At 41.0% G+C, this 27,405-nt stretch overlaps 1 protein-coding gene across 1 annotated transcript in view; it reads left to right on the top strand.

The window, feature by feature from the left end:
- The first annotated feature begins 2 nt into the window (after window positions 1-2).
- MAPK1 (mitogen-activated protein kinase 1) overlaps window positions 3-27,405 on the top strand; it is a 36,134-nt gene continuing 8,731 nt past the window's right edge. Inside the window, exons 1-6 of the mRNA XM_083803505.1 lie at window positions 3-445; window positions 16,937-17,119; window positions 18,770-18,959; window positions 23,862-23,978; window positions 26,022-26,136; window positions 26,749-26,880. Coding sequence (XP_083659631.1) covers window positions 303-445; window positions 16,937-17,119; window positions 18,770-18,959; window positions 23,862-23,978; window positions 26,022-26,136; window positions 26,749-26,880 — 880 coding nt within the window. The 5' untranslated portion in view covers window positions 3-302. The remainder of the gene's footprint in view (window positions 446-16,936; window positions 17,120-18,769; window positions 18,960-23,861; window positions 23,979-26,021; window positions 26,137-26,748; window positions 26,881-27,405) is intronic.

Here is a 27,405-nt window from a genome sequence, read left to right as displayed (position 1 = left end):
CAGCGCGAGGCCCCGCCTCCCGCTCCCCTCCCTCCCCTCCCCCCCCCCCCCCGCCCCGCTCGATGCGCGCGCGCGCGGCCGGCGGCGTCTCCTCAGAGCGGCCGCGGCGGGCACGGCGCTGACGGGGCCCGGGGACCGGCGGGCGCTGCTGCGGAGCGGGCGACGCCTCTCGTCCTCCCGGCCGCCCTCCTCTTCCTCCTCCTCCTGCTCGCTCCCCCCGTCCTCCCTCCCACCTCTCCTCATCCTCCTCCTCCCGTCCCCCCCCCGCGCCCGGTGCCCGCGGTTCCCGGCGCGGACACAACATGGCGGCGGTGTCGGGGGCCGCGGCTGCGGGCGGCTCCGCCAACGCCGGGGGCCCGGAGATGGTGCGGGGCCAGGTGTTCGACGTGGGGCCGCGCTACACCAACCTCTCCTACATCGGCGAGGGGGCCTACGGCATGGTGTGGTGAGTGCCGGCGGCGCGGCCCGGCCCGGCGGGGCAGCGCCCGAGCCCTTCCCTCCCCTCCCTTCCCTTCGCCTCCTTCCCTTCCCTCACGGCCCGCCCTGGCCGCGGGGAGCGGCCCCGGGGCAGCCCCGCAGCCCTGCCCGGCCCCCCCGGCATCGCCCCGCCGCCTCCTCCCGCTCCCCGCCCGCCTGAGCGCGGCCGGGCCCGGCCCCGCGCTTCGGTTCCCGGCTCCGTGAGGGGACCGCGGCCGTGAGGGAGGGCGCGGGGTTGGGAGGGCCGGAGGGTGCCGCTGGGGTCCCGCACCTCGCCTTGTGCCCGTCCTGGGGCTGCCCGGCGGCCTGGTCCCCCCGGAAAAAGGGGTCTGGGCGTGCTGCCCCTGCCCGGCCCCTCGCAGGGAGCGTTGTGTGTTCCGCCCGGCCTGCCCGGGCGTTGTGTGCGGGCACCCGCGGGCAGGTGGAACCGCTCCTCGGCCCCTCTCGGGTATTTTATATCGCCAGGACTTGTGTTGAGTCCCGCTGACAAGCAACCGGGCGTTTGCTTCGGTTAACATCAGCCTTAGGGAGCTAAATGGATGAGCTGCCAAATTCTAAAGAACGGTGGTGAGATGGTGGTGGCTTTTTTTTTTTTTTTTTTTTTTTAGTAGCCTAGATGCGCTGGGGTGAGCTGAGATGCTGCTGCGAGATAGCGTAACTACTGACTGGGTGATGCCTGGCGTGCGCAGTGACCTCGCCTAGGGTTTCTCATTCCGTCTTCCTCAGTAGTTAAAGAAACTTGTTTCTGCAATAACTGAAGGGATTCAGATGGAAAACTTTTTCTGATGTTGCTCTACCAACTTTGTTCTAACACTGCTGCTGTTTTTTCGGCACGTTTTTTGAGGTGCTAAATGAGGTTTATGGGCCATGACTTTATGAAAGCTGTATCAGCATTAATTTCTCTCTCTGATGTTTAATCTTTTGTAAACCAGTACATTTCTTAACAAAGGCTCTTCACAGCCTTCAGCTATATGTTGCAGATTTTTATAGCTATAGGTTTTTGTATATAGTCACTGAATTGTGCTGGGCTATTGAGATGAAGTCATCCTGCCTTTCAGAATGGAAGCTTTCATCTAGGCCCGAGCTTAGCTGAGAGATAAGCCTCTGTTAGAAAGTTCTGAGTTGTGGCCTTCACTTTTCTGTTGTGGGAACAATCTCCAAGGTATTAATCAAAAATGCTGTTTACGGGGTAAAAATAACCTTATTACTGGTTTAGTGTTAGAAGTCACAACAACATGTCCAGTCCAAAACTTGCGTTGTTGAAGCTTGTGGTACAAATGTTGTTATTGTGTCCTTTATCACCCAAGCTAGCACAGCTAAGCCAGCACAGATAACCTCGGTGCTAACTGCACTGGTTTACACTTGCAGTCTGATCTAGGAAAGTACGTGGGAGCTTTCGATATGTGTGCTGTGCACCGTCCTGTTCGTATCAACGGGGCGTTAGAAAGCGGTAACACAGGCATCGTGTGAAAGCTGAAGTATTTCACCACCGATCACAGATTGCAAGAAGCAGCATGATGGCAGTGGATGCCCTTTTTTGGCATCACTATGCTGGTGAGCAGATACAGGGAAAACGGGGTCACTTGCTTCCCCTCCAAATCATATGTTGCTCGGTTCTGGTACTGAAACCGTTTTTTCTCCCAAACTGCAGAAGGTTATCTGCAAGTTAAAAACTAACTGTAATAAATCGTGTCTGCTTTGGACACTGCATGTAGTTGTTTAAAAATACAAATCTCCAGTGTAGTTGAAATATGTATTTGGCTCTTGCATTTTCTCCTCTAGAGATACTAATTGGAAATACAAAATTTGGTGTGCTGTGCAAGACTATTGATCTTCTGCCTTGGGTGTGAAATGACAGGGAACAAAGTCTCAGTTTATGCTGTGTACTCAATAAGGAAAGTGTTGGATGCACATGTTCTAGCTAAATGCCATAGCAACTGTAATGTGCTGTAGTGCATAGCACACAAGCTACTATGATTAAGTAGCTTTACTTACAGATCAGCGGGGTATAGCTTGTGCAGATTAATGCTGCCTGCTTCTTACCTTGCTTTGATTGCTAATGCAGTGAGCATCTGCAGAAGCATCTCCCTTTGGGGTGGGGGGTGGTAGAGGGCAAGCTGTCAGGGTGCAGGTGGAGACATTTCCCACTAGTGTAAAATCCATTTAAATCTGTACACTTAAACGAAGGACAGCAAAGCAGGCCTTAATGGCTTTCTTTTAGACCTTCAGCTAATGTGTGTGACTGGGGAGATGCTCGTTACTTACAAGTGCATTGTGCTGTAAGGCACAAGGTGGAAAACAAGTGACTTAACTCTTAAAATCCTTCACTCTCTTCCTTGTTTTTCCTAACGTGCATATTTCTGGATTATCGAATTAGGGAGTTTATAACAAAATAAAAATACTTTAATTGTATTACTGCAAAAAAGGGCAAATTAAGTATTCTTAGGATACTGCTGTTACAGTCAGCCTTCCATTTTGATTTTGCAGCACTGAATAATGTTTGACAAATACTGATCAAAACCTAAAATAACAGCACAGGAAACAGAGGGAAATGTTGACTGAATACACTGCACACGAATGTGCTCTCATCTGGATTTGAAAACCCTTAAAGGCGTTCAAGGATTTATCTCCATTTTCTCCATTGCAGTCATTTTTAACCTAATTGGGTTTGCAGTTAAAAAAGAAATAAAAAACCTTAACAGAGCAATGCATTTACTGTTGTGCTGTGGTTGCAGTTTGTCAGCAGAACAGCATATTGTCAGGCAACCCCCCCACCTTAATGTCCTCCAGTTAAACTCTGCCAAAAATGTTCATCCTTTGGTGGAGGCTTGTGTCTTACTCAGCACTTTTGCTGCTGGGGGTGAAGTGGTTAATTAGTGCATATCCATGCGAGCATCCCCTTCTGAACTGTTTTTTTTGCTTTCAGTGTTTTTGCATGTGGAACTAGGGAATGAGCGCAGTGCAAACCAAGCCTCAGCTGAAATCCTCAGCACTTTCTAGGACTGCAGGACATTCTTTGAGCAATTATTTAGTCATACTGTCATGTTTGTTGCTCAAAATTAATTTATCCACATACATGCAAATGTGTTTATTTTTTTCTTCTTCTTTTCTTTTGCTTAAGAGTTGTTTTCAGGGGTTTAGGTGTGAAGTTCTTGTGACGTTCCCTTTCTTCCAGTGGTAGGGGATTATCGACCTGAGAGTCAGCTAGAAATGACTTTCAGACTGAAAGTTTCAGAACTAAAACACAAACTGTGAAAGGTTTCTGAAGCTGCTTCTTCCTCCCCATTTTTTTTCAAGGAGGCCTGTTAGCAGGCTGTATTTTAAACACACTGAAACAGTGATAAAAATGGGATTGTATAGAGCATTATATTTCCAGCGTGTATTGTTCTTCATCCGTTTGGCTGGTGGTAAGTTGGCAAGACGACCGCTTGACGGTTTAAAACAAGTCACTTCTGGAAAGAAATGGTTAATGGGAATGCGATAAGGATGTTCTGTTTTATGTTCTGGTTTTTGGAAGCCCTTTTTGTTATCAGGCTTATGTGAGCGCAGTGTTATCACTGCTGCAAATCCTGCATATAAATAATAAAGGTGAATGCAGTCAGAAGAAAATGGTCTTGAAGTTCAAATCTTGCCTTTCTCAACCTGAATTTTACTGTGTTGTGAGATGTGTTTAATATTTTCTTTCAAGACTGTCCAAATCAGACAAAAAGGTAGCATATGCCATCCCTCTGTGAGGGGCAGATTGGTGATTTGGGGGCGACCGCTCAGTGGCAAGGGGCAGCCTGAAATTTTTTTTGTGTATTAGTCCTTTGATCTGGAGAGGGTACACTGTAATGATGGAGCGAGGATGGCTTTGTGTCTTGTTTATAAGCACTTCTAGGGAGCGCAGGTTGCACATAGGTGTCGATACCTGTTAATTAGCGCGTTCTGGTCTGCGTGATAAGGCAGACAGAGCTGATACAAGTCCGCCAACCCTAATTCATCCTCGTTAGTGCAAGGATCAGAGTAGAGAATGAGGGAATGTAATTGGTGGCTGGTTATCAGCTTGTTCCCTCTGGGGAGAAGGCAGGTAAGCATTTCCCTTCAGTCACCCCAGCCTCCAGCGCTGGCTTAACCCGGAGACAAGAAGGACAAGAAGGAGCATTGGAGCTGCTCTGCTTGCTCACCCCAGTGGCACCACAGGCAGGCAGCAGGGCTGGGGCAGCAGCTGCTCGTTCTCTGCTCCTATCAGGGCTGTCTGGAAGGTTTATGGTGAGAGGTTGCAACTTCTCCTCTCTGCCCAAAGTAATGGGATACTGGCCTGAGAGTTGGAGAGTGCAGCTCAGGGACGCTTGCGTTTCATAAATGAATTCACGTTTTCTTAACGTGGCATGGTTCAGCCCACAGAAACAGATAACTTGTGGGTTTTTTAGCACGATGTATTAAGGAAATAAGGCTTATGTGTTAGTAACTGCATGTGGTTGCGTCAGTCTGTCTCCTGCACCCCTACATACGGCTCTTAAACCTGCTGCCTGCCTTCCATTGAGTCTGACAGATGGTAGAGGTCTTAAAGATGGAAAGGTTCTTCATGTTTCTTAAACACTGGTATTTTGCTAGAGCTAAGAAATGCTGCATGCTGCTCTGCTGAGGAAGAGACCAGGTCAGGAGGTCACACGTGAGAAGAGCCATGCCAGATGCCCTGGTTTCATGGGTGGATCTGTTGGTAGCTCTCGTGGACAGGAACGCGTCCCTGCAGGACAGTGGGGTGGCGGCCTGGAGGAAGGGCTGGTGCTGCCAGTCAAGGTGTGCAGCTCAGCCCCAGCTGGAAACCAGTACTTGGCCAACAAAGTGATTTTTTTTAAAAAAATGATGCTTTGTCATAGCTTTCAGCAGTGATCTAGAAAGGAAATTAACTGATCCATTTGATATTTAATAATATTTTGGCATCTTGATGTGGAATAGTTCACAGAATAGTGCAGGTTGGACGGGACTTCTTGAGGTCATTTAGTTCAACCTCCTGCTTAGAGCAGGGCCGACTTCAGAATCAGATCAAGCAGCTCAAGCTGTCTGCTCAGTGTTTCCAAAATCTCCAGGGATGGGAATTCCACAAGTTCTCTGGGCAACTCCTTGTGTTTAACCAACTGCCTGGTGAAACGTTTGCACTTATAAATGTGAGAATTTCCCTTGCTGCACCTTGTGACTATTGGTGTCTCTCCTTCTTACTTTCTAACCTCTGAGAAGAGTCTGGATCAGTTTTTCTCTGCAATATCCCTTTGTGTAGCTTAGGACAGCCCGCCACCTTCCCCCCTTCCCCTCCCTTCCTCCCTCCTTTTTTTTTTTTTTTAAACCCAATTTCCTCATTTTTTTCTTGTATGTCATGTCCTTCAGCCCCTTTACATCCTAATGGTTTTCTGCTGGACTTGCTCCAGTACTGGGGGAGAGCGAAACGTGACGCAGTATTGCAGATGTGGCCTCAGCAGCGACCGCGTTCCTTGACCCGATGGCTGCCCGCCCTGGAGCAGCCCCGTGCGTGGTTAGCCTTGTGCTGAGCTGAAAGCACACACTATTAGTGGATGAAGCTGGATGTTGTCTTGCAAGAAAACACTTTTACTTGCACTTAAAGTGAAGTATTTTAGGAATTCTTCAAATAACATCTGAAAAAAAATTAACTGATTTTAATGATACTTAAGTTTTGATTTTCCACATTGCTCAAATGCAGTATGTGGTGGCACCAGTGTATTTTAGAATTACCTTTTTTTTTTTTTAATATGTTGCAAAATGAAATTAACAGTGTTAGTGAAATGGAGCAATGTGTAGTTTGTTTCAGGTGATTTGTCTGTGTAAAAGCTAAATTCCCTTCATTGTTAGGTCAGTTATTAGAGTTTTTTGTTTCCGAACAAATCCCCTTTTCAGGAGGGAGCTAATTTTGGAATCACCGCATGGTTTGGGCAGGAAGGGACCTTAACGCCCACCTTCCCCAGCCCCCTGCCATGGCCAGGACGCCTCCCACCACACCAGGTGTCCCAAAGGCCCGTCCAGCCTGGCCTTGGGCTCTTCAGGGATGGGGCAGCCACAGCTTCTCTGGGCAGCCAGTTGCAGAGCCTCACCACTCTCAGAGCGAACAATTTCTTCCTTATATCTAACCTAAACCCACCCTCTGCCTCTCCGTGGGGCTGGCAGGAAGGCTGCAGCAGGAACACGCTGCTGGCTTTGCGCAGAATGTCCCCAAAAGTCCGGTTCTTAGCACAGCTGTATGCTTGTCTTGCCTAGCAGTGCCTAAACTCGGAACGACCCAAGTTCTGTTACGGGAAAAGTCGCATCTCTTGGAAGCTATTCTTTTGTATTTTAACCGAATTTTCATGAGGGTGAAGTACTCGGAGGTGATTAGAATGCAAATGAGAGTTTTTGTTACACGGTAGAAAGTGTTCGTCTCTGTTGTGGGTATGTTTTAACTACCAACAACTTGCAATTAGGCTCACAGTTTATAATATGTAATTACTTCATTTTGCAGTTTTCCTTAAAATCAGCAGCTGTCACTGCAGTACCTTCTTGTTTGTTTGGAGGGCGGGTGGTTCCTCCGCCAAATATCGCCAGTGTGGGCTGAGTAAAATGGGAAGCTGTCCGAGCACCGCGGATCAGTACTCCCCAAACTGCTTCAGTCCCGAATTGGCCCAATGTTGTTGGTTTTTGGATGGTGCAAAGTACCGCAAGTGATATTCAGACTGACCTTTACATTGGATTTTTTCTGAGCGTTTCGTGATTGTGGAATACCTTGGTTTTACTTACGGTATCCAAGACATCTTCCTGCAGATACGCTGAACAAAACATAAAACGATATGTTTAAGGGGTAAGGGTTTACAGCCCGCGTGTCTTTTTAAAAAGATGGGGAAAAAAACATGCAAAAAAATGCACAGTAAGGTGTGAAGGGAAGTAATTTCTGGTAGTAGTGACATGCACACTCAGTGCTAGTGGTTTTGTGTTTTGTTTTGCAAATGGAGACTGAACTAACCATGGCAGGACAGCAAACACGAGCTTACTTTATTTAGTGCTTTGTGATAGTTTCATTTCTGTGGGTTTAGGAAAACCTGTGCTTCTAGGTATGCACAGATGATTTTGAGTGCTTTTTTTTTTAAATACATATTTTTCTTGTTGCTTCTTTCTGGAGTGAAGTACTGTGAATTCCCTTCTGAAATTTTATAATATGTGGAATCAAATAATATTTCTGAAAAATAAAGTAATTGTGAATCTTGCATCTTTTTCCTTCTCCTCAAGCTGATTTTAGGGGAGAGTATTTGGGATATAAGTCAAATTAGAACCTGATTAGGCAAAAGAGTAAACGCGGTTGGGGAATTTGTTGCTACTATCACCACTCCCAGCTGCTTGGTGGTGCCCTCCTCCTCTCTAGGAAGGAGGGGAAATATTTTCTGCAAATATTTATAGTGCCTGCTCTGCACTGGCTTTGTTGTTGTTGTTCTGGAGGCTCTGGCCCTGTTATGTAACTGACCTGTCTTCTCTCCGTCGCTGCTTTTTGCTGCATCTCCGTGAAGCTGTAAGTACGGATGAGGAAGTCGGCGCCTCACTGGCTGGCTTGTGGAGGCTGGGTTTTTATGACAGCCCTGGCTAGAAGCTGAAGCTGTGGTTTCCATGATTGACTTACGCTGATCTACGGCTGTGCTGCTTCTGAAGGGGCAGCCTTTCCTGCCCTGCCTCAGGTCATGGAATTCCTTCCTCCTCCCTTGTGCTGGTGCTTGCGCAGCTGCTGTGAGCAGTGTTCAAAACCTGATTTGGCTGAAAAGTTACTTTAAAAACAGCAACAACAACGACACACACACACAAAAAAAACAGCGAGTTGATGTGACAAATGCAAGGCCACGTGAGTGCCAGTGCTGGCACGGGAAGGGAACAGGAATACGCTGGTAAAGGACTGCTTTGCTCTTCCTATTCTTAAGCTACTTGGCTTGGAGGTGCTTCAGGTCTCTGATTTGGCACAAAGAAACAGCAAGAAAGGGGCAGGATTGTCAGGCACAAAGGGAAGAGTGAGCCACAGCGGCTCCTTTTAATTCCCTTTGCCTTTAGGTTGTCTGAGATGCTGTCAAGCTCTAACAGTTTTACCCAGAACTGATTCCCATGGAAATTGTTTTAATGTTATGTAAGGAGAACATTGGAACAGAGTGTAGGTGCTTTCGGAATGGGGGGTTTGTTTCAGGGATAGCCAAAGGGCCTTCGAACAGAACAGTGAAGTTTGTGTAAATGTTAAATTTGGCTTAGATGCTATCAAAGGCAGTAATTGGTAGAAGAGAACCTGTACATCTAAAATGGGAGGAGAAGCAGGAAGGCAAAAAGTAGACAAAATAGCAAGGCGTGTGAGACTATTCAGTGCCTCCATTTTCTGAAGACCAACTTGAACTAAAGTGATATAAAGCAGCATGGACACACATGGTGATTTGAAGTCTCATGGTACGCAGCTAAATGCATAGAAAGAAAAATATGTATCAGGAGAAACAGGAAATTGAGAGAAGTGATGGGTTTCCTGGAGCAACTAAGATTCATCAGAACACCATGAAGTTAAACAACTGCTTTAATGAAACAGTACAGACAGAACGTTGGGTGAAATACAGCTAATATTTTTCTAATGGTAATGTTAAGGTGTAGTTCTGGAATTTCTGCTCTTCTAGCTTAATAGGTGGTAACAAAACACAGATCATCTGGTCTGCCACACCTTGGCTTACGAATTGACTGAGCTTCTGGCAAAAGTAATTTATTGAACAGACTCCATTTTGCAGGACTAGATACTTATTTTCAAAATCCTAGGAGTGAAATAAGGAATTAAACTATCAAGTCATTATTATGTGCATAGAAAATAGTTTTAAATTATAATGCTTTGAAAGGTTCTGTCAGGTTTTACTTTTCAAATTCTGAAAAATAAATTTGTGCCTTTTTAGCTTAATGGAATTATTTGAATAGATGAATGAAAACAAATCTCTTCCAGGAGGTTACAGAAGTGCCTTAGGAATTTGTGAGGTGAAGGGCAATAACCTGTCCTAGGTCAGAAACTGCCAGAGTAAAACCTCTCAAGTGTAATTATTCACTTCTGTCATGGGGAGGGGTGGGGGGAGTTGGCATAATTGTGCCAGGAACCTCTAATGCTAGGGTTGATACTGAAGGATGTAGGAAAGATGGGTGAAAAAGTAGATGGTAAAGCTGAAGGTAATGCAGTTATGTTGTAATCCAGCCAGCTGCAGAGGTTAACAAAAAGCATGACAGCGCAGTCTGTATTGATTGTGGGCACATCTCGCTACGCACTTGTGCTAAAATAAAGGACACTCTTAGAAATGAGATTCTTCTCCCCCTCTTTGGAGAAGACAAAAGCAGTCAATGTTATAATAAATATGAGTTAAAGTAGCTTGTTTAGGTCATCCTTTATATTAAAACATAAAAATTAGAACTTGGCCATTTTGCGATGAACAACGGACAAAAAGGGGGTAAGAACATGGGTCAATTCATGAGGAGTTTATGAAGTACGATGTTGCGTTGCAAAGGGCTCATGCTAAAAGACTTAGATTTGTATTTTCTTAGCCCCAAACCAATAATTTATCCAGTGGCACTAGAATCCAGACAAATCAAAAGATGTTAAATAAAAGTTTTCCAGTAGCATGGCATTCGGAATGTTCACGTAAGGCCGAGCTAATGCTACTGGAAATTGGGTCACATTTACTAAATAATTCTTTTAATGTTCTCTTGTTGCACAGTCTTTCTGTTCTGCATTGTTTTGTACCGTGAGATGCGAGAAAATGGGGAGAAATAGACGGTGACTTCCAGTGCCTGCTGACAGCCGTATGCTACAGCAGTGCGTGTTCTTTGGCTTTTCTTTCCTTGACAAAAAGACGACTTAAGATAAATCTGAGGTCATCCTGTTATTTATAACTTGAGGTAATTTTCCGACACTATAAATGGTGGAAAACTCAGCAATCAGGTAATTGTATAGCTACATTTAGAAGGACCCACTGTACGTTTCTTCGGGCTTACTCTTGAAAACTTTGTGTATTTCATAGTGATATGAGGGGTGAGAAAAGGTCCATTTCTTAAACACTCAAACTTATGGCAATTCAGTGTATAATTCTTGTACCCAAACTTACTCTGAAGTATCTCAGTTTTGAATTCAAGTTTTTGGCATCTTCTGTCCTTATAGGCTGCTAGTGCTTAGGGGAGTTTCACAAAGACTGAGAAGACAGGTACAGCTGTTTTTTAATAATCAATGGGGAGTGCCTGTAGCATACTAACAGATAATTCAGAAGTGCTGAATTCCAGCATATTTGACTTTTTTTCCCTCTGTATAGGATGAGAAAGTATGAGATGCATGTGTTCTTAAAGCTGTATAATCTTTTTGTAGTTTGAAAAGCAGCTAGAGTGTCAAGGCTGGGATTTTTTTTCCCCAAGAATTTGATATTTAAGTAGTTCTCCATTTTCATGGATCTGTTAAATTTCCTCCATGATAGGAATTAAGAGTCTGTCAAACAAAATCTTTAATGGAAGAAGGTAGAAGTATGCTAAGATACCCTTGTTTCTGTAGTTCGTCAGACTGATGCGTGGTGCAGCAGGAAAGAGTACTCTCTCCTTCCACTTTCATAGGAGAGGGATAATGACTCTTCTCAAAATTAAAGTGGTTAATTCTGATAATGAGACTTTTTATTTCTACTGTTCCTTTAAACATTCAAGATACATCACTGTCCATATTTCCTGTGAGAATTGGTGGGAATTCTTAAGATTTGGGGACAGAATCTGCAGAAACAGCTGTGAATCCTGGATTTACCACTGAGTATCGCCCATTTTTTTATGTAATGTGAAATAATTATACTTCTTGAATTCACAACTGAGAAGCCTGGGAAATGTTGCATTACTAAGATAATCTTTTAGAAAAAGCCAATCACTAAGATGAAAACTCTGAGGATAACTTGGTTGTTTTTTCATAGACTGAGGTGCACTGAAAGAAGGCAAATACACCTTGATGTAAATGTGCATGTTTCTTCTAAAAGCAAGTGCTGATTCTGTAAGGTAGTACTAAAAAAAAGTTTTAATGAATAACATGCTTATTTATTTTCAAAAATATTATGAATAAGTGGAACAAAGTGTCAAAGGCTTCTATTTAACCCTAGGTGTTTACAATTGGGGGACAAGAAGTGTATTCAATGTTATAAAAATGACACATGCTTGGATGTCCTGAAACTTGGCTGCTTTTATCCTGTTTCTAGTCTTTGCTTTTGGATAAAGAATAATGTACGGTGGCTGCTCCATGTATTTTTTCATCTGAAATGAGGAACTAATTATTCTGAAGAATCTGATTGTTTACAACAAAAAACAAGCACAGAGCACCCAACCAGGCAGCCCCCTCCAGAAATCTACACCTCATAACGCTGCCTTCCCTTGCCCCTAGGAATCGTGGTGAGCAGCCTGTTACGGTACTGTTGGTTCACTACATCACAATATGGTGTTATTTTTCTTACAGCAGTCTTAAAAATAAGTTTAAGCTATTTGCATTGTAACTTGATAAATGTCAGCATGTTGTGGAAATATCTGCGATTGAGCTAAATGTAGACCGAATGAGAAGACTGAAGATCTTCACAGAGCAGTTTGTTTGGGAATTATTTTTTTCCTTCCCTCTCCTAGCTGCAAGCTACAAAATTCAGTATTTCAGAACAGTTCTTATCCCTGGGCATGCCCTTGGAATCTTGTTTCCACAGCAACATGAAGCTACTGATAAAACATCCTTTTTAAACTTCAAATCGGCCTTTTATTTAGGGCTGTAATTAGGACGTTTGCCGGTAGCATTGTGTGCGTAGTTTCTGCGTACGTACGCATATGCTGAGAGCAGCCTGCAGAACAGCCATAGGTGAACAATTCTGGAAGTGCTGGAGGAATAACCCTGGATGGGGTAAGCCTTCGGGCAGCATGGCAAGGATGTGTAATGAGGATGGAGGGAGCTGATGGAGTAGGCAGTTGTTTTTCAATGCTTGCGTGAAGAAACAGCCCTCTGTGGGATGCAGCTATTGCCAGGAGCTGGCTGCTTTCCTCACGGCAGCTGCAGCATGCTCTCACTTGTTCCAGCACTGCCCCGAAACGAGGCACGTGAAGAATAGAAATGGATGGGAGGATATGCAGCAGCCATTGTGGGTGCAAGGAGCTCAGCTTTGGCACTTGGCCTGTGCTGCCTGGTGAAAAGCTTTCCTCCCTTGAGAAGGAGCAAACGAGAGAGGGGCTGCGTGTCAGCCCTTCGTCTCGGCCTTTGCTTTGCCGCTCCCTGCCAGCTCCCCGGCTGCGGCCGCACACGCCTGGGTCATGTCTTTGGAGGCTGCTCCGCCCTGGGCTCTGCGAGCAGGAAGCTGGAGTCCGAGTCGTAAAGCGATAAGTCGCTGGCGTTCAACCCGGGTGGCACGGCTTCCTGGCTTATATGTGTGTGTCGTCCAGGTTGTACAGCTGCGTGAGATGAGTCAAAACTTAGTTACATATTTGCCAGATGCTTTTTACCAAGCACCAGGGCTTGTGTTGAGTTTTATATGGTTTCTTATAAAAGTATTTAGATACTGGTGCTATTGAGGGTTGTCAACAGGATAGTAGCCACAGCTTGAAATAGTAATAATGTTGTGTATGCTGGAGTTGGGCAGTTGCAAAATCTGTATTTAAGTTTATCGTGTTACAGATAAATAGCATCCACAGCTGTGGTTGCATCAGCTGGTGAAGCTGCATAGCACAGGGGGGATAAATCCTTCCTTTTGGATACGTAGTGTTAGTAACTAGGTTTGCTATCATGTGAATAACCCAGGGACTGCTGAAGTCCGATGCGCAGTGACTGGTATATGTTAAGGATTATAAACGGAAAGCTATACAGCAGCGCTTTGAAAGTTGTTAGTATGTGGACTGTTATTTTCACTTTACAGATCTTCTCTGGAAGAAAGTCTTGGTAACAGAAGGTTCATGTCTTCAGAAGGCAGTGCCATTTAACTGTTTCAATTAAAATATAAACACTTGTGAGGTTCAGTAGAAGCTGAATGTTTACACAGCTAGGTTAGGCTGTGCACACTGGAACAGCACTTCCAGAATGCAGATAATCTAAATTTAGAATGTGCTTGGATGGGATGTGTATGTGAAGCTACTCCTTTTTGGACTGTAGGGGGAGCTCAGGCGATTATTTGTCATAAAATTAGATCTCTAATGCTAGCTACGGCTAAGCAAGATGAATCCTATGTTAAGTGATAAGTAAGCTGTTTAATAAGTGCAGTGAGTTAGTGCACCAGGGTTTTGGATTTGCATCGCTTAGAGTCGTTGTTCCATGCCCTAGCGCTGCAAAGGGACTCAGTGTGTGAGCAATGTGTTCCTGCAGCAGTGCTCTGGAGAGTCGTGGGTGCTCCTGGTGGTGGTAGTAAAGGTCAGGTGCAGGTTGTGAGGAACAGGAAAAGCTTTGGGAGGTGGCTCAGTCTGACTTGCAGAGGACTCAGTTTTATTAGTTTAGTGTTTCCTATGTAGCAAAATAGGTATTTGGCCTATGAAATTGTATAACAATATGTCTGTGGCATGTGTGTGTGACAGGGAACGTGACTCTCCAGTTCTGTTGAAGTTCAGCCTAATATATAGGACAGGTACCACATCTTCCTTGTAAATGTCAGCAAATGTTGAAACAGTGGCCAAATTTTTTTCTCTAGTATTTTAGTGTCAGTATCTTCCGGGTCTTAGTGCACATGGCTCCTTGAAAGTGCACTGGTTTTTAAAGGATCACAGAGTTTACTCAAAGATATATTTTCATTGAGGTCTGTGTCTCTGAGAATGTGAAATAATGCTAAATTTATAATATAGATTTCCTATGTGCCTGTATTATTCATGCTATTTAAATAGCTATGCACAGGCAAATGCATGGTTAGCTTCTTGCTCACAGGAATTTGAGTCATGTTTCATATGTTTAATCAATTTACAAAAAATCTCTTGTTTGAGAAAGTTAACCGAAATAAATCCCTTTTAATGTTCAACTAGCTTTGGTTTTGCTCTCCTGAGCTGAGTGTTTGCAGTGGGAACAGTGATGTATGCTTAGCTACAGTAGTGTGGTGAGATCTTTTGATACGCACAGAAAAATGGCTGTATGCAGAATGTGCACTGGGGAGGAAATTGATTGCATCTTTACTGCAAATACTTTTTTCCACACTGAATCATGAGTTTCATGGTTGAACCATCTGAAAGCAAAATTGCCCATCATTTTTTAAATAATAGCCTAAAGCTTTTGCTAAGAAAATACTTCAAGAGCTGTAAGTGAAACTAAGCTACAAGAGAGCAAATCTTCAGTGTTTACTTGATAGATTCAGGTTCACTGCATCTGTGCAAGGAAAGATGACTGTTTTCTTCAGTAACCAACCTCTACTTGAGAAGCAGTAACTTAGACATTTATCCAATATTGCAAGGGGTTGGAGGCTTTTATTTAAGCAGCAGCATCAACTGGTAAATATTGGGCGTTTTGGAATATTGGGCATTCTGCTCTTCATAGCTGCTGCTGTCCAGTGCTTTAAAAGGAAGTGAGATTCTGCATTGTGGGAGAAAAAATAGGCTTCAGTCAGTACAAAGAAGAAGGTAGGAGGTTTGTTTGTTACAGTAAAATGATCTGTTACATTTTTATTTTTCCCAAATATGGGTTGCTCATGCTTAAGAAATATTTCTAGTTTTTTTCCCAGTTTTTGACATACCTTGCTGGCATATTTTAAACACCTCAGGTGATTTACAAATTAAGAACTGATGAGGAAGTACTCTTGAAGGCTATACTGAGTTCCATTTATGGCATTTTCTTATTATCTGTTTTGGGACTTGTGAACTGCTAATGTGTTATCTATACATATGTAGTAACAACAGTCATAATTAATACTTGCTTGGTGTGTGGAATTCACAAGCGCCCTCCAGAGCACTGGAGTTCGTTGTTTCCAGAGGCGCACAAAATTTGTGTATAGACTGGAGTTAGGGATGTAGACAGGACAAAGTGATTCTGTAGAAAATCAAGCAAAAAGGATGTCACTGCATAGGTGTGATTTACATGATGAAGAAAGTTACTGGCAGCACAAATCCTTACTGTTTTTAATAATGAAAGTGAGAAATGTAAAGTGATTTTGCATACAGTGGTGGTAGTACCATCTCAAAAATGTGTTATTGCACCATAAATCTGCTTTGTGGTAGAAGAACCTTGAAGTGACTAGGCATCAGAATTCCTTTTAGTTGTCCTTATCTAACTGGATTTTCATATTTCATTCTGTTTTACCTGATGATCAGATACCTGGACATCTCAACAGAGTAAGGCCAATTAAGAGGGTTTCAAAGAATGTTTAGCTCATATGTTTATATTTTCATGTGAAATAGTTGAGGCTAACAGGAATGTCTAAATATAGGCTTGATTATTTTTTTTAATTTCTAAACAATGTAGTAGTGAATAAAAATAAATTTGAAAGGAACAAGCGAAGCCTATGTATATTAAAAATCATATACATGCATTTAAATGCTAAATATGTTAAAAGCACATGGTAAATTAATTAAATGATTGTAATGAGATGCTTTGGCATTCATATAAACAAGACCACAGAGAACATCCTAGAACATCCATTCGTAACATTTTTAGGAAATAACTTAAGTCCACGTTTTAGAAACGTGTGTCCTTTACCGAGCCTCTTTCCTAGGCTTGGGCTGTGATATTCTGTATAAATGGGTAGGCGTTCTGGACAGAACTGCTGAGGCTCCTTTATTGGTGTATCTAGGAATGCTGCTCTGAGCTGCTTAAATCATGGTACTGTTAATGTAGCCACGGATGTGTTCATTAATACAGGTCACAGTCGCCATCGTACACCAGTGCACTGCTCCTTGCTTTCGCTTCCTGTGAAAATATATCCAGTATATTTATTTTCTGGGGCTCTCTTTTCTTTGGACTTGAACTTGGAAAGGTGTTTTTGCAAATTCTCCATCCCTTGGTTCATTAGTGTCTGTTCTTCACAGAGATACGAGAAATGTAGCTCAGTGGAGGAGTAAAAGGTGGGGGCAATTGGAATTACTTGCGGGAGTTAGGCTGTGGAATTCTGATGCTTGAAAGATGATTTCTGAAAGCTTTTCTGCACTCCAAACTGAATGGGTTAACGCAAGATGACTTTGTTGCAAATTTATTCTTGATTACAGCATATAGGAAAAGACTCAAACTTGTTTGTTCCACAGGGTGGTAAAGAAGATGAACACTGCTTTCATTGCTCAGGTACCTGAGCAGGCGTTGATTGGAAAAGCTTGTGACTTGTAGATAGCCAAATAAATTGAAGAACAGACAAAATATTGTTGTACTATCAGCAAGTTAAAAGATATCTGCCATTGTTGCCTCTCTTCATTTGATAAAATAAATGTAAAAACAAGTGGATTCACACTCTTGCTTTCTGAATTGAATGAATTTACTATTTGTTCTAAAAATGTTATTCTCTTCTAGTTCTGCCTACGATAACGTCAACAAAGTTCGAGTTGCTATAAAGAAAATCAGTCCTTTTGAGCATCAGACGTACTGCCAGAGAACTCTGAGAGAGATTAAGATCTTACTGCGCTTCAGGCATGAGAATATTATTGGAATAAATGATATTATCAGAGCTCCAACTATTGAACAAATGAAAGATGTGTATCCTTTCTAAGTTTGTTATTCTACGTAGAGGTGGATGCCACCTTCTGTCTTGATTATATCCCTCTTTTCATCCTCTTACTAAATTCTAATAAAAGTTGGCTTCCATTATTGTAAATTAAAATAGAAGTGCATAGTATTTGATAGGTTTAGATGTGCATCGATAGATTTGACACCTAGATAAAACACAAGTTTTTTGTTCTTTTTCAGGGAAAAAAAGTTAATTTCTATTTTTTCAAGGCAAAGAACTCATCATTTTATAGGTGGATTTAGTTTAGTTGTTTGATCTTAAAACTACGTTCCCTCTCAGTAGAGCTTCTTTTAGAACTGTTTGCTTTGAGGAGAAAATGAAAAGCCAGACTCTGGCACAACTGTCTAAAGTTTTCTTAAAGGATACATCTTGGCGAAAAGCAAATAAAGCAAAACAACCCTCCACCCCCACTCCAGTCTTGCAGTGCTTCCTGCGTATGTGTAGTCTGAAACTACATGTGGGCCGGTAAACATGCTTGATTAATATATGCAAATATGGCATTTTCATTATACTCATTTTTCTTTCATGGGAAGCTTGTTTTCATGTAGATGTTGCTTCATGTTGATATCTAACATATCAAAGCAGTCACAACTGGGAGACTCTACCTGAGATACAAACGGTAGTTTGGAGTCAACCACCTTTAATTTCCCGAAGTCTGTATACATTGTTTCCTATTAGTTTTCCAGGCTCTTTGCAGATGGCTGCCTAATAAAAACCATAAGGCAGAAATTGAATTGAATCTAGGTCAAATGTTTTCACTTAATAAAATAGCAATATAGTATTTGAGTTCAGTCGGTCTTACCCGGGATCCTGAGGTTGCATTTCTTTGGCCATTTTGACTAATATAAGTGCATGCTGCCTCTAAAAAGATGTCCCAGTTGTGTGGTCTGGTCTGAGCACCCAAAGTAGGTGATGGGAATGCCCAACTGGAGTGGTAATAGTGTTTTTTAGTGAAATCCTGTTTTGGTCACGGAACTACAACCTAAGGGTTTTGGAGCCACGTTGAATTAAGGGAGAGGAATTTTTTTTTTTTTCTGAACTCATTCCTGTCAAAGCAGGGTAAAACCTTTTCTCTATGTTCATTTCAGTCCTAGGAAAAAAATATCAGATGAAAAATATTAGAATTTAATTTGCTAGGTGTAGGGCTATTTATGTTCAATGTAGCATGATTAAATATATAGTAAGAGAGAACACTTTTGAAGTGGAGAGGTGGCAGAGACTGATCAGAATTGATTGGGTTTTCTACCTTCATGCTTTTATGTAACTGGAAGCAAGTATCTCAAAAGCCTATTACTCCTTAAACTAAAATAGTTTTTATTTCCTGGTAAGCAGGTTAGGAACCTGGTCATATTAAAATGCCAATAAAGATCAGGTTCTAATATAAAGAAATAGTTTGATTAATTTGAGAGGACTGCGTGCTGTGCCTCTTAATTCTGTAAAGGTCTGCATCCTGTAATAGAATTGATTTGATTCAGAACTTGTAAAACAAGAAACAACTACGTAGTTCCATAATTGTCATGAAGCAGACAAATTGCTATAGAAGTTTCATCTGGTACTATAGGTTGATATTTAATATGACACCAGGTTTGTTTTGCTGCCTTACATCTGATGCCTCACAGATACATCGTGCAAGATCTCATGGAGACAGATCTTTACAAGCTGTTAAAGACTCAACACCTCAGCAACGACCACATTTGTTATTTCCTTTACCAGATTCTGAGAGGGTTAAAATATATCCATTCAGCCAATGTGCTTCATCGTGACCTCAAACCTTCGAATTTGCTGCTTAACACCACTTGTGATCTCAAGGTTAGTGGAAATTTCTTAAAAATTTTGCTCCTGTGGTCTTCATAAACTACCTGCTATAACTACGAACACAGGTTTGTTATTGGAAATTAATGTGATTTTTTTATCCTGGAAGGATTGCCGAAACATTATTAGTTTTGATAAAATAATTATTAATGTTTTAGAACGCTACACTCTGTTATGTTGTTTCAAAGAATGCATCACTGATTCCATCTGGAAGCTGGCTTTGAAACAGCCTTTTTGAAAGCTGATGAAAATACTTACCTTAAACAGAACTGTGTTCACCTGGAAAGTAAACTGAAAACTGTATATTTCAAGTCTTGGATTCTCTGTGTTTAAACTGTTAATCATTCAGTTTTGGAAAAGGACTTCATATTAGCAGATAACTAAAATGATGCATGAAACTCGGTGCTGATTACATGCAGAGAAATCAGTTGGAGAGAGAACATTCCTAATTTACGTTTTCAGTCACAGGTTCTGTAATACTACAGAAGGATGATCTTAGAGCTGTTATGATTCTTGAAAAACGTCAGCTTGATGCTTAGTGGCATTCAGTAAAACAAACCAAGTGTGAAGAATTAGAACAGAAATAAAGAATAGAACAGAAAACATGCCATTCTATAACTTTATGTTTTTCTTGAGTCTTAAGTACTGTGTTATCGTTAACCGTCACTTCCCCCATGATAGCCTTTTAAAAGGAGGAGATCAGGATTTCAGAGTGCTTCTATAATATATGAGAAAGAACTGTTTAGCATAGGTTTCCCCAGCTGTGGAAGATACTGTTTGAGGAAAAGAAAGAATACAATAGAAATTGATAAAAATCTTCGTGGCATGGGAGGGATAAAGAGATCAAGTGTTCACTGTCTTTACCTACCGAAAATAAATTAGGTGGTGCAAATGAAAGGAGCAGGTGGCATGCTCAGACTAAAAGGGCATAGTAGTTAACTTGCAGCATTTTTAAGATGGGGAAATTGGTACCACAGAGAAGGTATTAAGATAACGTGAATTAAAAACAAAACAAAACAAAACACGGAGCAAGTCAGCGGAAGAAAAAGCTTTTGAATGCCACCTCTGCTTTAGAGTCCTATGGTGGCAAATCCATAGAAGATGAGAGACTAGTAGAGAATAACTGGAGCATGTTCCCTTGTACATTTCAATATTTACTGTTGGCCACTGATGAAGCGAGATTACAGAGTTTACGTGACTTTGATCTGATGTGGTACAACTGTTAGTTACGTGCTGTGTTGTACCTAATTACTACGCTGTTTTTTAAAGCAACTCTAGTGTTCTAATTTAAAACAAAAACAAACAACAAAAACCTCTTCAAAATGTAAGCCTGTTGCTGGCCATACACATTTGTCACAATTCAAAAAAAAAAAAACAACAAATCCTTGCTGTTCATATGCTGTTCCATTCTAAATACTGGCTGCATTATTAGATTGCTTTATATTCCCGCTGCTACTTGCCAGCCTTTCCCAAGGCATAGAACTGCTGGACCAGCCGCTCTGACTCTTGCTATGGGATTTCAGCAGCTGCTGTAACATCAGAGCCCCTCAGGGCATTAACCCCTTTGTGAAAGAGATGGAGTAAAATCTACAACTGTGGCAGAAGCAGGAAAGAGTTTGAGTGTAGTTCTGTGTATGTGCTGTGATTAAAGGAAAAAAAAAGCAGTGGCTTAAGACAAGTAAGATGGTCATGAAAAGGAAATTAAGCTCACTGGATGACAAAGCAATAGAATATGACCTCAGTAAGTACTGCTCCAATTTCTTTCCAAGATATTAAAAACAGCATGGCACTGCGATGTGTGCTTTCCTAGTGCAGCATATGGTAGCCTGTACGACAGCACATGTTTTTTCATAATCTGAAGGGGACTCTGGTGTTGTGTTAATACCACATCTGAAGCAGGAATAACAGAATTGGTAAGAAAGTTACATCTTGTCGGATGAATGCAAATTTTTTACTAACTTGTTTCTTTTTGGGCCATTCTGCTGGTGTGTGTCTGTTATGTATATGTGCATGACTGCAAAGTGATTATTGCACATAAATTCAAAACATAGCGTACTGTGAAAATGGACAACTTTAAATCATGCTTTCAGAGGAACAAAAACAGAAAGCTTATTCATCTTCAGTGGTTAGCTTCTTTCTTTAATGGTATTCTGAGAGAGATCTCTTGATCTCTTCCGGAGCTCAGTGTCCTAGAAGTTGTAGTAAGAGTTCCCTAAGTATCCATACACAGACACGCAGAGTATTCAGTGATACAATCTCAGATATTTCGGTGTATTGGTTGCACTGTTGGATTTCATTTAATGTGCTTAGTAAATGATCATATGTACACAAACCTCATAAATCTTCCCATCTGTTTGATACCTTCGTCCAATTTTAAGCCATATCTGTAAAAAAATAATAAAATGCTTATGTTGTAAGTGATTACAAAAACATTGTTTTCAAGAATTGGAAGCTAAATATATTAATAGGATGTTGGGTGTTTAAAATTATTTAATGGAGGAATTACTCCATTACTCCTCCTCTCTTAGTAGCATCTGTTCTGTTTCTCCAAAGCACGAAGCACTGACTGGGTCTTTCATTATGTGCACATTTTTTATTCTCTTCGATGACTTAGTCAAAATGCCCTAAATGTTCTGCCTGCCATTATATTGCCTTCATACAATTTTTCTTGTTTTTGTTTCGCTTCTGATTGAGAAGCCTATTTTCTTATCATACATTGACTTTACCAATTAATAGTTGAATAGGCATAGTGGATTTGCAACTTTTTTTTTTTTTTTGCCTTAAGTAGGGTGGCTGCTCTGCTAAATGTGCTTTGTTGCCACAGGGCAAGAACTGCCTGCCCTCGCTGGGCACAGTCGGTCTCTGTTCTTCCTCCCTTGCACTGAGGACTTCAGGCAGAATGCTGACCTCTCTGGCTTCTCTTTTATTTTTTCTGGTTAATACTCCTGGTTAGCTCTGCAGCTGGTGAAAACACTGCTAACAGCCAAAAGCCTTTCTTTCTTACAGCTTCAACCTTGGTCCCTTTCTCACTGATGGTGTTTCTTCTTTTCTGCTTAACCTGCTTCTGCTGTAGTCAGCAGGGGCTTTTTGTCATTTTAATGAGCTCTCTTTGTTCATTAATCTTCCTTTCCATCCCATGTGCTACTTTCTTCTACTTGAGTTGAGAGATTCACAGACATCTTCTTAAATTCAGTTCTTTCTTCTCACTGTGGACTGGATGGAGCCTTTCTTTTGCCTTAATAATAACAAATCATAGCTGTTTGCTAATGTACTCTTTTAATTCTGCAAAATCTGTAGTCTCATTTAGCTTTTTTTGTGAGGCTAGGAGGAAGAGGTTGCAAAAAGGTTGTCTGCATAATTATTTTCTGAAGTCCATAAGGTTGTCTTCTACAGTTTCTTCACCTCTGTTTTCCCAGAAGGCTTTTCTGATTATTTGTGCTGGTTCTCTTTATGTAAGCTGCTAATTGCGTACAAGGCAGTTTGGCCTGTCTTGCATGCCCTGTCTTTTCCCTAGCCTTGGAAAAACCTTGACATGCTTAAAAGGGTTCTTTTTGTTTGTTGTTTTCCAAGGATGCTTTTTATTTTATTATTATATGTAACCGAAGTCAGATATCTGAGTTGTCCAATGCAGGCTGGCTTCTGAGTTTCATCACTGCCTTTTCATCAGTCCCTCTGTCTAACAGTCTCCTGCCAAATCTTATATTTCAGATGTAGCTTTTGCTCAGCTGAATCACTTCTTCCTTAACTGAACTATATCAGTTGTTTCATAGGCTGTCTCTCCAGGAAAATAAAGGAGTAGGTTGTCAGTGTGCAGTGAGGCTACTGCATTTTTGGTAGGATTACCCAGTACATTAACTAAACATATTATTTCACATTTTTAATACAGTCAGTGTGCACAATTAACTATCAAGTAGTAAACTGTTATAAAATATGTTCAGCAGAGGAACCTCCTAATTGTTTGCTACTCCTACATCTGATGCTTTGTTTTTTGAAGAGAGCATACTCATTTCAAGTAAATATACTTCATGTAGAAATTGGTCATTATCATAATTTGTTTAGTGACAGCAAAAGCATAAGAGTGTGTCTAATTTGGCAGTCAACAAGCTTGCATTTACCTATCGGGTGATAGAAAGGAACAGCTGCCATACTCTAGAACACTATCTTCACACTTTCAGTTTTCTTACTTTCTTAATTTCTCTTTGGAGAGAGGATGGTAAATAGCTCTGAAAGCCATGGAGCCTACTTTCCAGAGTATAGATAAAAAGCTCTCCTTTTTGCTGAACTCAATAGTCTAGATCAGGGATTTTTGTTTTGTGGTTAGATTTTTCTTTTTTAGGTATAGGATCAAGAAATGTTTTCTTCTGGGTTTGTTTATTTTTGTTAAGCTTGTGCTTCCTTCAGCAACCTGTATTTTCCAGCCTACCGTTATCTCATGATGTTTCTATTGCAAAGATACACTGTTGGGATGGTAGCAGGGTTTTGAGCTGTGCTTTAAATGTGTTGGTCATCAATTCTTGGGGGTGAGGGGACATCTTAAACTCTTCTCACTTTCTGGTAAATGCCTACTAACAAGTTGCAGCAGTATACTTTGCCATCTACCTGTGAGAGAAGGTGTTAAATAAGCCCATAGTAGAACATAAACTGTGCACCAGAAGTATTTTTTCCCCTCAGGCTATTTATTCTCCTTGACCCCTGTATGAGGCCCTATCCAAATATTCTTTTTGTACTTGCATCCAAAATACTTATCCCAATGTTTGTGCAATAATTTATTTCTAGAAATACAGGCTAGCATCACTGTCTTTGTGTCGCATCACAGATTGGGGAAAGGTGAATTAGTAATGTTGTAGTATTGGAAACTCTGTCTAATATGCTCTTTTTTTTCTTTTTAATATAAACCAGATTTGTGACTTTGGACTGGCTCGTGTTGCAGATCCAGACCATGATCACACAGGATTCCTGACAGAATACGTGGCCACACGTTGGTACAGGGCTCCTGAAATCATGCTGAATTCTAAGGTAAGAACCATAGTGCGTTGTTGTGATGCTTCTGTTGCTGGTTATTCACTTCTAAGTACCAAATTCTTCTCTTCCCTCCTGCCCCTTCTGTGCTGTTTTTTTGTTTTTTTCTATTTTTTTAGGATCAGAACGCATGCATAGTCTTGAGAAAACAGGATGATGGATTTACAGCATAGCTACTCTCTTGTAATAAATTTGTGATTCCAGATACAATTATTGGATACTACAACTGAGTAGACATGTGCATGAGTTCCCATATGCCCAGTTCCTTGCTATTCATGAGACTTCTTTCTGTCAGATGCTCTCTTTCATAGAGCAGGATAGAAGTACTAGTAATGAGAGCATTTTAGTGCTGTGTTCAACAAGGCTTGTAAATGTTGCCTTGGTGTTATCTTGACGTCTTAATTTAGGTTTAGAATGCATAATGAGGGTGAGTCTGATTCTGAAGGCATGTGATCTTTTCTGTATGTCAATCTTACTTGCATTCACATAGTCTTAATCAAGTCATCCTTTTTTTCTTTTTACTTGGAGTTATTCTTACATTCACCTTTGATAAGGTGAATCCAATTTCTGTGTGGTGTGACTAATGGGTATCTCTCATAAACTTTGCATTAGTTTCTACAACCGCATACTTGGTAGTAAAATACCTATGTGACACCTGTGTCTGTATCTTATGTTCCCCAAAGACTTTGCCTCTGTAGGATAACTGCTTGGTTATTGGGTTTGATTTCTTGTGGCAATAGTGTGTTTAACGCGCGTTTTTAGAAAATAAGCATCTGCTCAGTGGAGGGTTTTTTTAAGGCTTGTTGTATTTTAAACTTGCACTGAGGCCTTGAAAATAGGGCAACTTAATCTTATTTCTGGATATTTGCATATATTTATCAGCAGCTTCTACAAGAACATGTTTTGTGTGTTTCTTAAGAGATGGTCAGCTCATAACATTCCTGGTCCATAATGAGACTTTTTTCAGAATTAGTGCATTGAAAACACTGTTGAATGATCATACCATGAGGAGCTGGTGTTGAGTCAGCTGTGGATTCAGCAGTCACTAGCTTTTGTTGGAAGCTCTCTACTGCTGGGAGGGGGTGTAGTACACAGCAGGCTATGGGAGAATAGGGCAAGGGAGTTTATAGGGCCAGGGGTTCTTGAGGTAAAGTTGCCCTTGTGTTATTACCCAAGCAGTAGTGTAAATACACTTCTGAATCAGTGCCTTCCGTTATGTATAGCATAGATTATACACTTGAAAATAGTTCGTTCAGTTCTTCTCAGCATAGTATTGTTTCCTACAATTGGCCTTCTCACATCATCTTTACTACTTACCTACCTGTTGTGTTTACAAGTCACCTAACCAACAATCCATTTTGTCCTTTCACCCCTTTGATGTTGAAGGTTTCCTACTGACTTGTGTGGTGTTTAGATCCTGTACTATTAGGAAGTGTGGCTTTTTTCCCCATATGTTTAGCATGCCATTAGAAGCTATAGATTAAACAATATTGTGAAGGTTTCTGAACTTTTAAGTCTCTTAAGTTAGTGTAAGGCCCATTTCTGAAATTTGTAATTGTAAATTGGCTATAGAACTAGGGAGTCTCAGAAATTTGTGGTTGGCAGCATGTACAGCTAAACTTACAGAATCCTTTTGGAAAAGCATATCTTGCATGTTTCAGTTCTTGCTACGCCTTCAAAGCAGTGTTTTTGATACACAATTCTTATTTCATTCACTGAAAGGATTGTGAACTATGGGAACAGGCTGCCTAGGGAATTACTGGAGTCACCATCCCTGGAGGTCTCCAGAAAAAGTGTAGTTGTAGAGCTTGGTGACATGGTTTAATGGTGGACTTGGCAGTGCTAGGTTAGATGATCACAGAGGTGTTTTCCAACCTAAATGGTTCTGTCATTCTGTACAAGAAAAATAAAACAGCATGAACAAGCATGACTCATCTAAAAAAATATATCACTGTACTTTCAAAATTTACTGAAGTATCATGTTACTGCAATTATGCAAAAATATATTTGAACAAAAATCTTGCTTTGCTTTACTTGCAGGGTTACACCAAGTCTATTGACATCTGGTCAGTAGGCTGTATTCTGGCAGAGATGCTCTCCAACAGACCTATCTTTCCAGGAAAACACTACCTTGACCAACTTAACCACATCCTTGGTAAGCTTTATATAATGAAGTGGCATTTCCACATCTCTCTCTCTCCGTCTTTTCTACCACTACACTGGCCTTGGTCAGCCATTTCTCTTTCTCTTGGTTTTGTATTTCCTTTGACCTATGCTACTATGTATGCATGAAGTGTCTTCAAGAATATATAATGTATGGATTTATAGCTGCATCTTCTGTTCTCTGTAGTGATTTCTGTATTAAATCATTGATTTGAGAGGGCAGCAAGAGGATACTTATTTACTATATCAATAGACACTTTCTTTAAAAGGTAAAAAAGCTCAAATACACCAATAGGTCCAAGACTGTTTTTTAATTTCTATACACAAGCCACTTATATCAACTGGATCTTGTAAACAAAGTACTGATAATTGGAAAACTCAAATACAGTTGTTTATTTATGAGAAAATTTAAATTAAATCTTTTTAGTAAAGGTAAGGTTTCTAAAAATTCTAGAGTATTCTCTGCAGTCAAAACATTTAGTATGGAATCTTCTTCCTAGCAGTTTTAATGTTGAGTTTTAGCAAGTGTGGCATGACTGTTTTTAATGTACTTTTCATAGAAATGCAGTAGTTTGTTTGTTTATTTATTTATTTATTTTAATAGGTATACTTGGATCCCCTTCCCAAGAAGATTTGAACTGTATAATAAATTTAAAGGCCAGAAACTATTTGCTTTCCCTACCACACAAAAACAAGGTACCATGGAACAGGCTGTTTCCAAATGCTGACCCCAAAGGTATTTTATACTCTATTACATTGTATTAGATATTCAAAAGTGGAAATGAATACCAAAATAGAACATTCAGGCCCCTTAAAACAGCTGTATAAGTCAGGTGTAAAATCATAAATCAGCAAGAAACTCTTCTACCAACTTATCTTTTAAAATAATTTTAAAAATACGTCTAAAATTACATGGTGTGGTGTTTGATCATTAACTTCCTTATAACAAAAAGAATGGAAATTCCAGCTATTGTTGTCTTTGAAAGTGTAGTTCATTCAAGTACTCAATGTTGGCATTGGACGTTTGCTGTTTGTTTTTGTATGTAACTATTATTTCTTTCTAACTTCTATGTATAGCTTAAGGATTGCTGTATTCATGGTACAGCACTCTTACTTGCTCTGACACAATTCATGTCACGTGAGTTTTTTGAACTGATAGGATAATTCACTCTTAGTGAATGTGAACAGGTACTGAACTGTCATGAAAAAGCTGATTTCTGCGGATGGAACTGTAAAGCCGATCATCCCCATCACTGGGAAA

This window comes from Anser anser (genome assembly GCF_964211835.1).
Source record: "Anser anser genome assembly, chromosome: 18".
Lineage (NCBI taxonomy): Eukaryota > Metazoa > Chordata > Aves > Anseriformes > Anatidae > Anser > Anser anser.
This window is presented reverse-complemented; position numbering and strand designations above follow the sequence as displayed.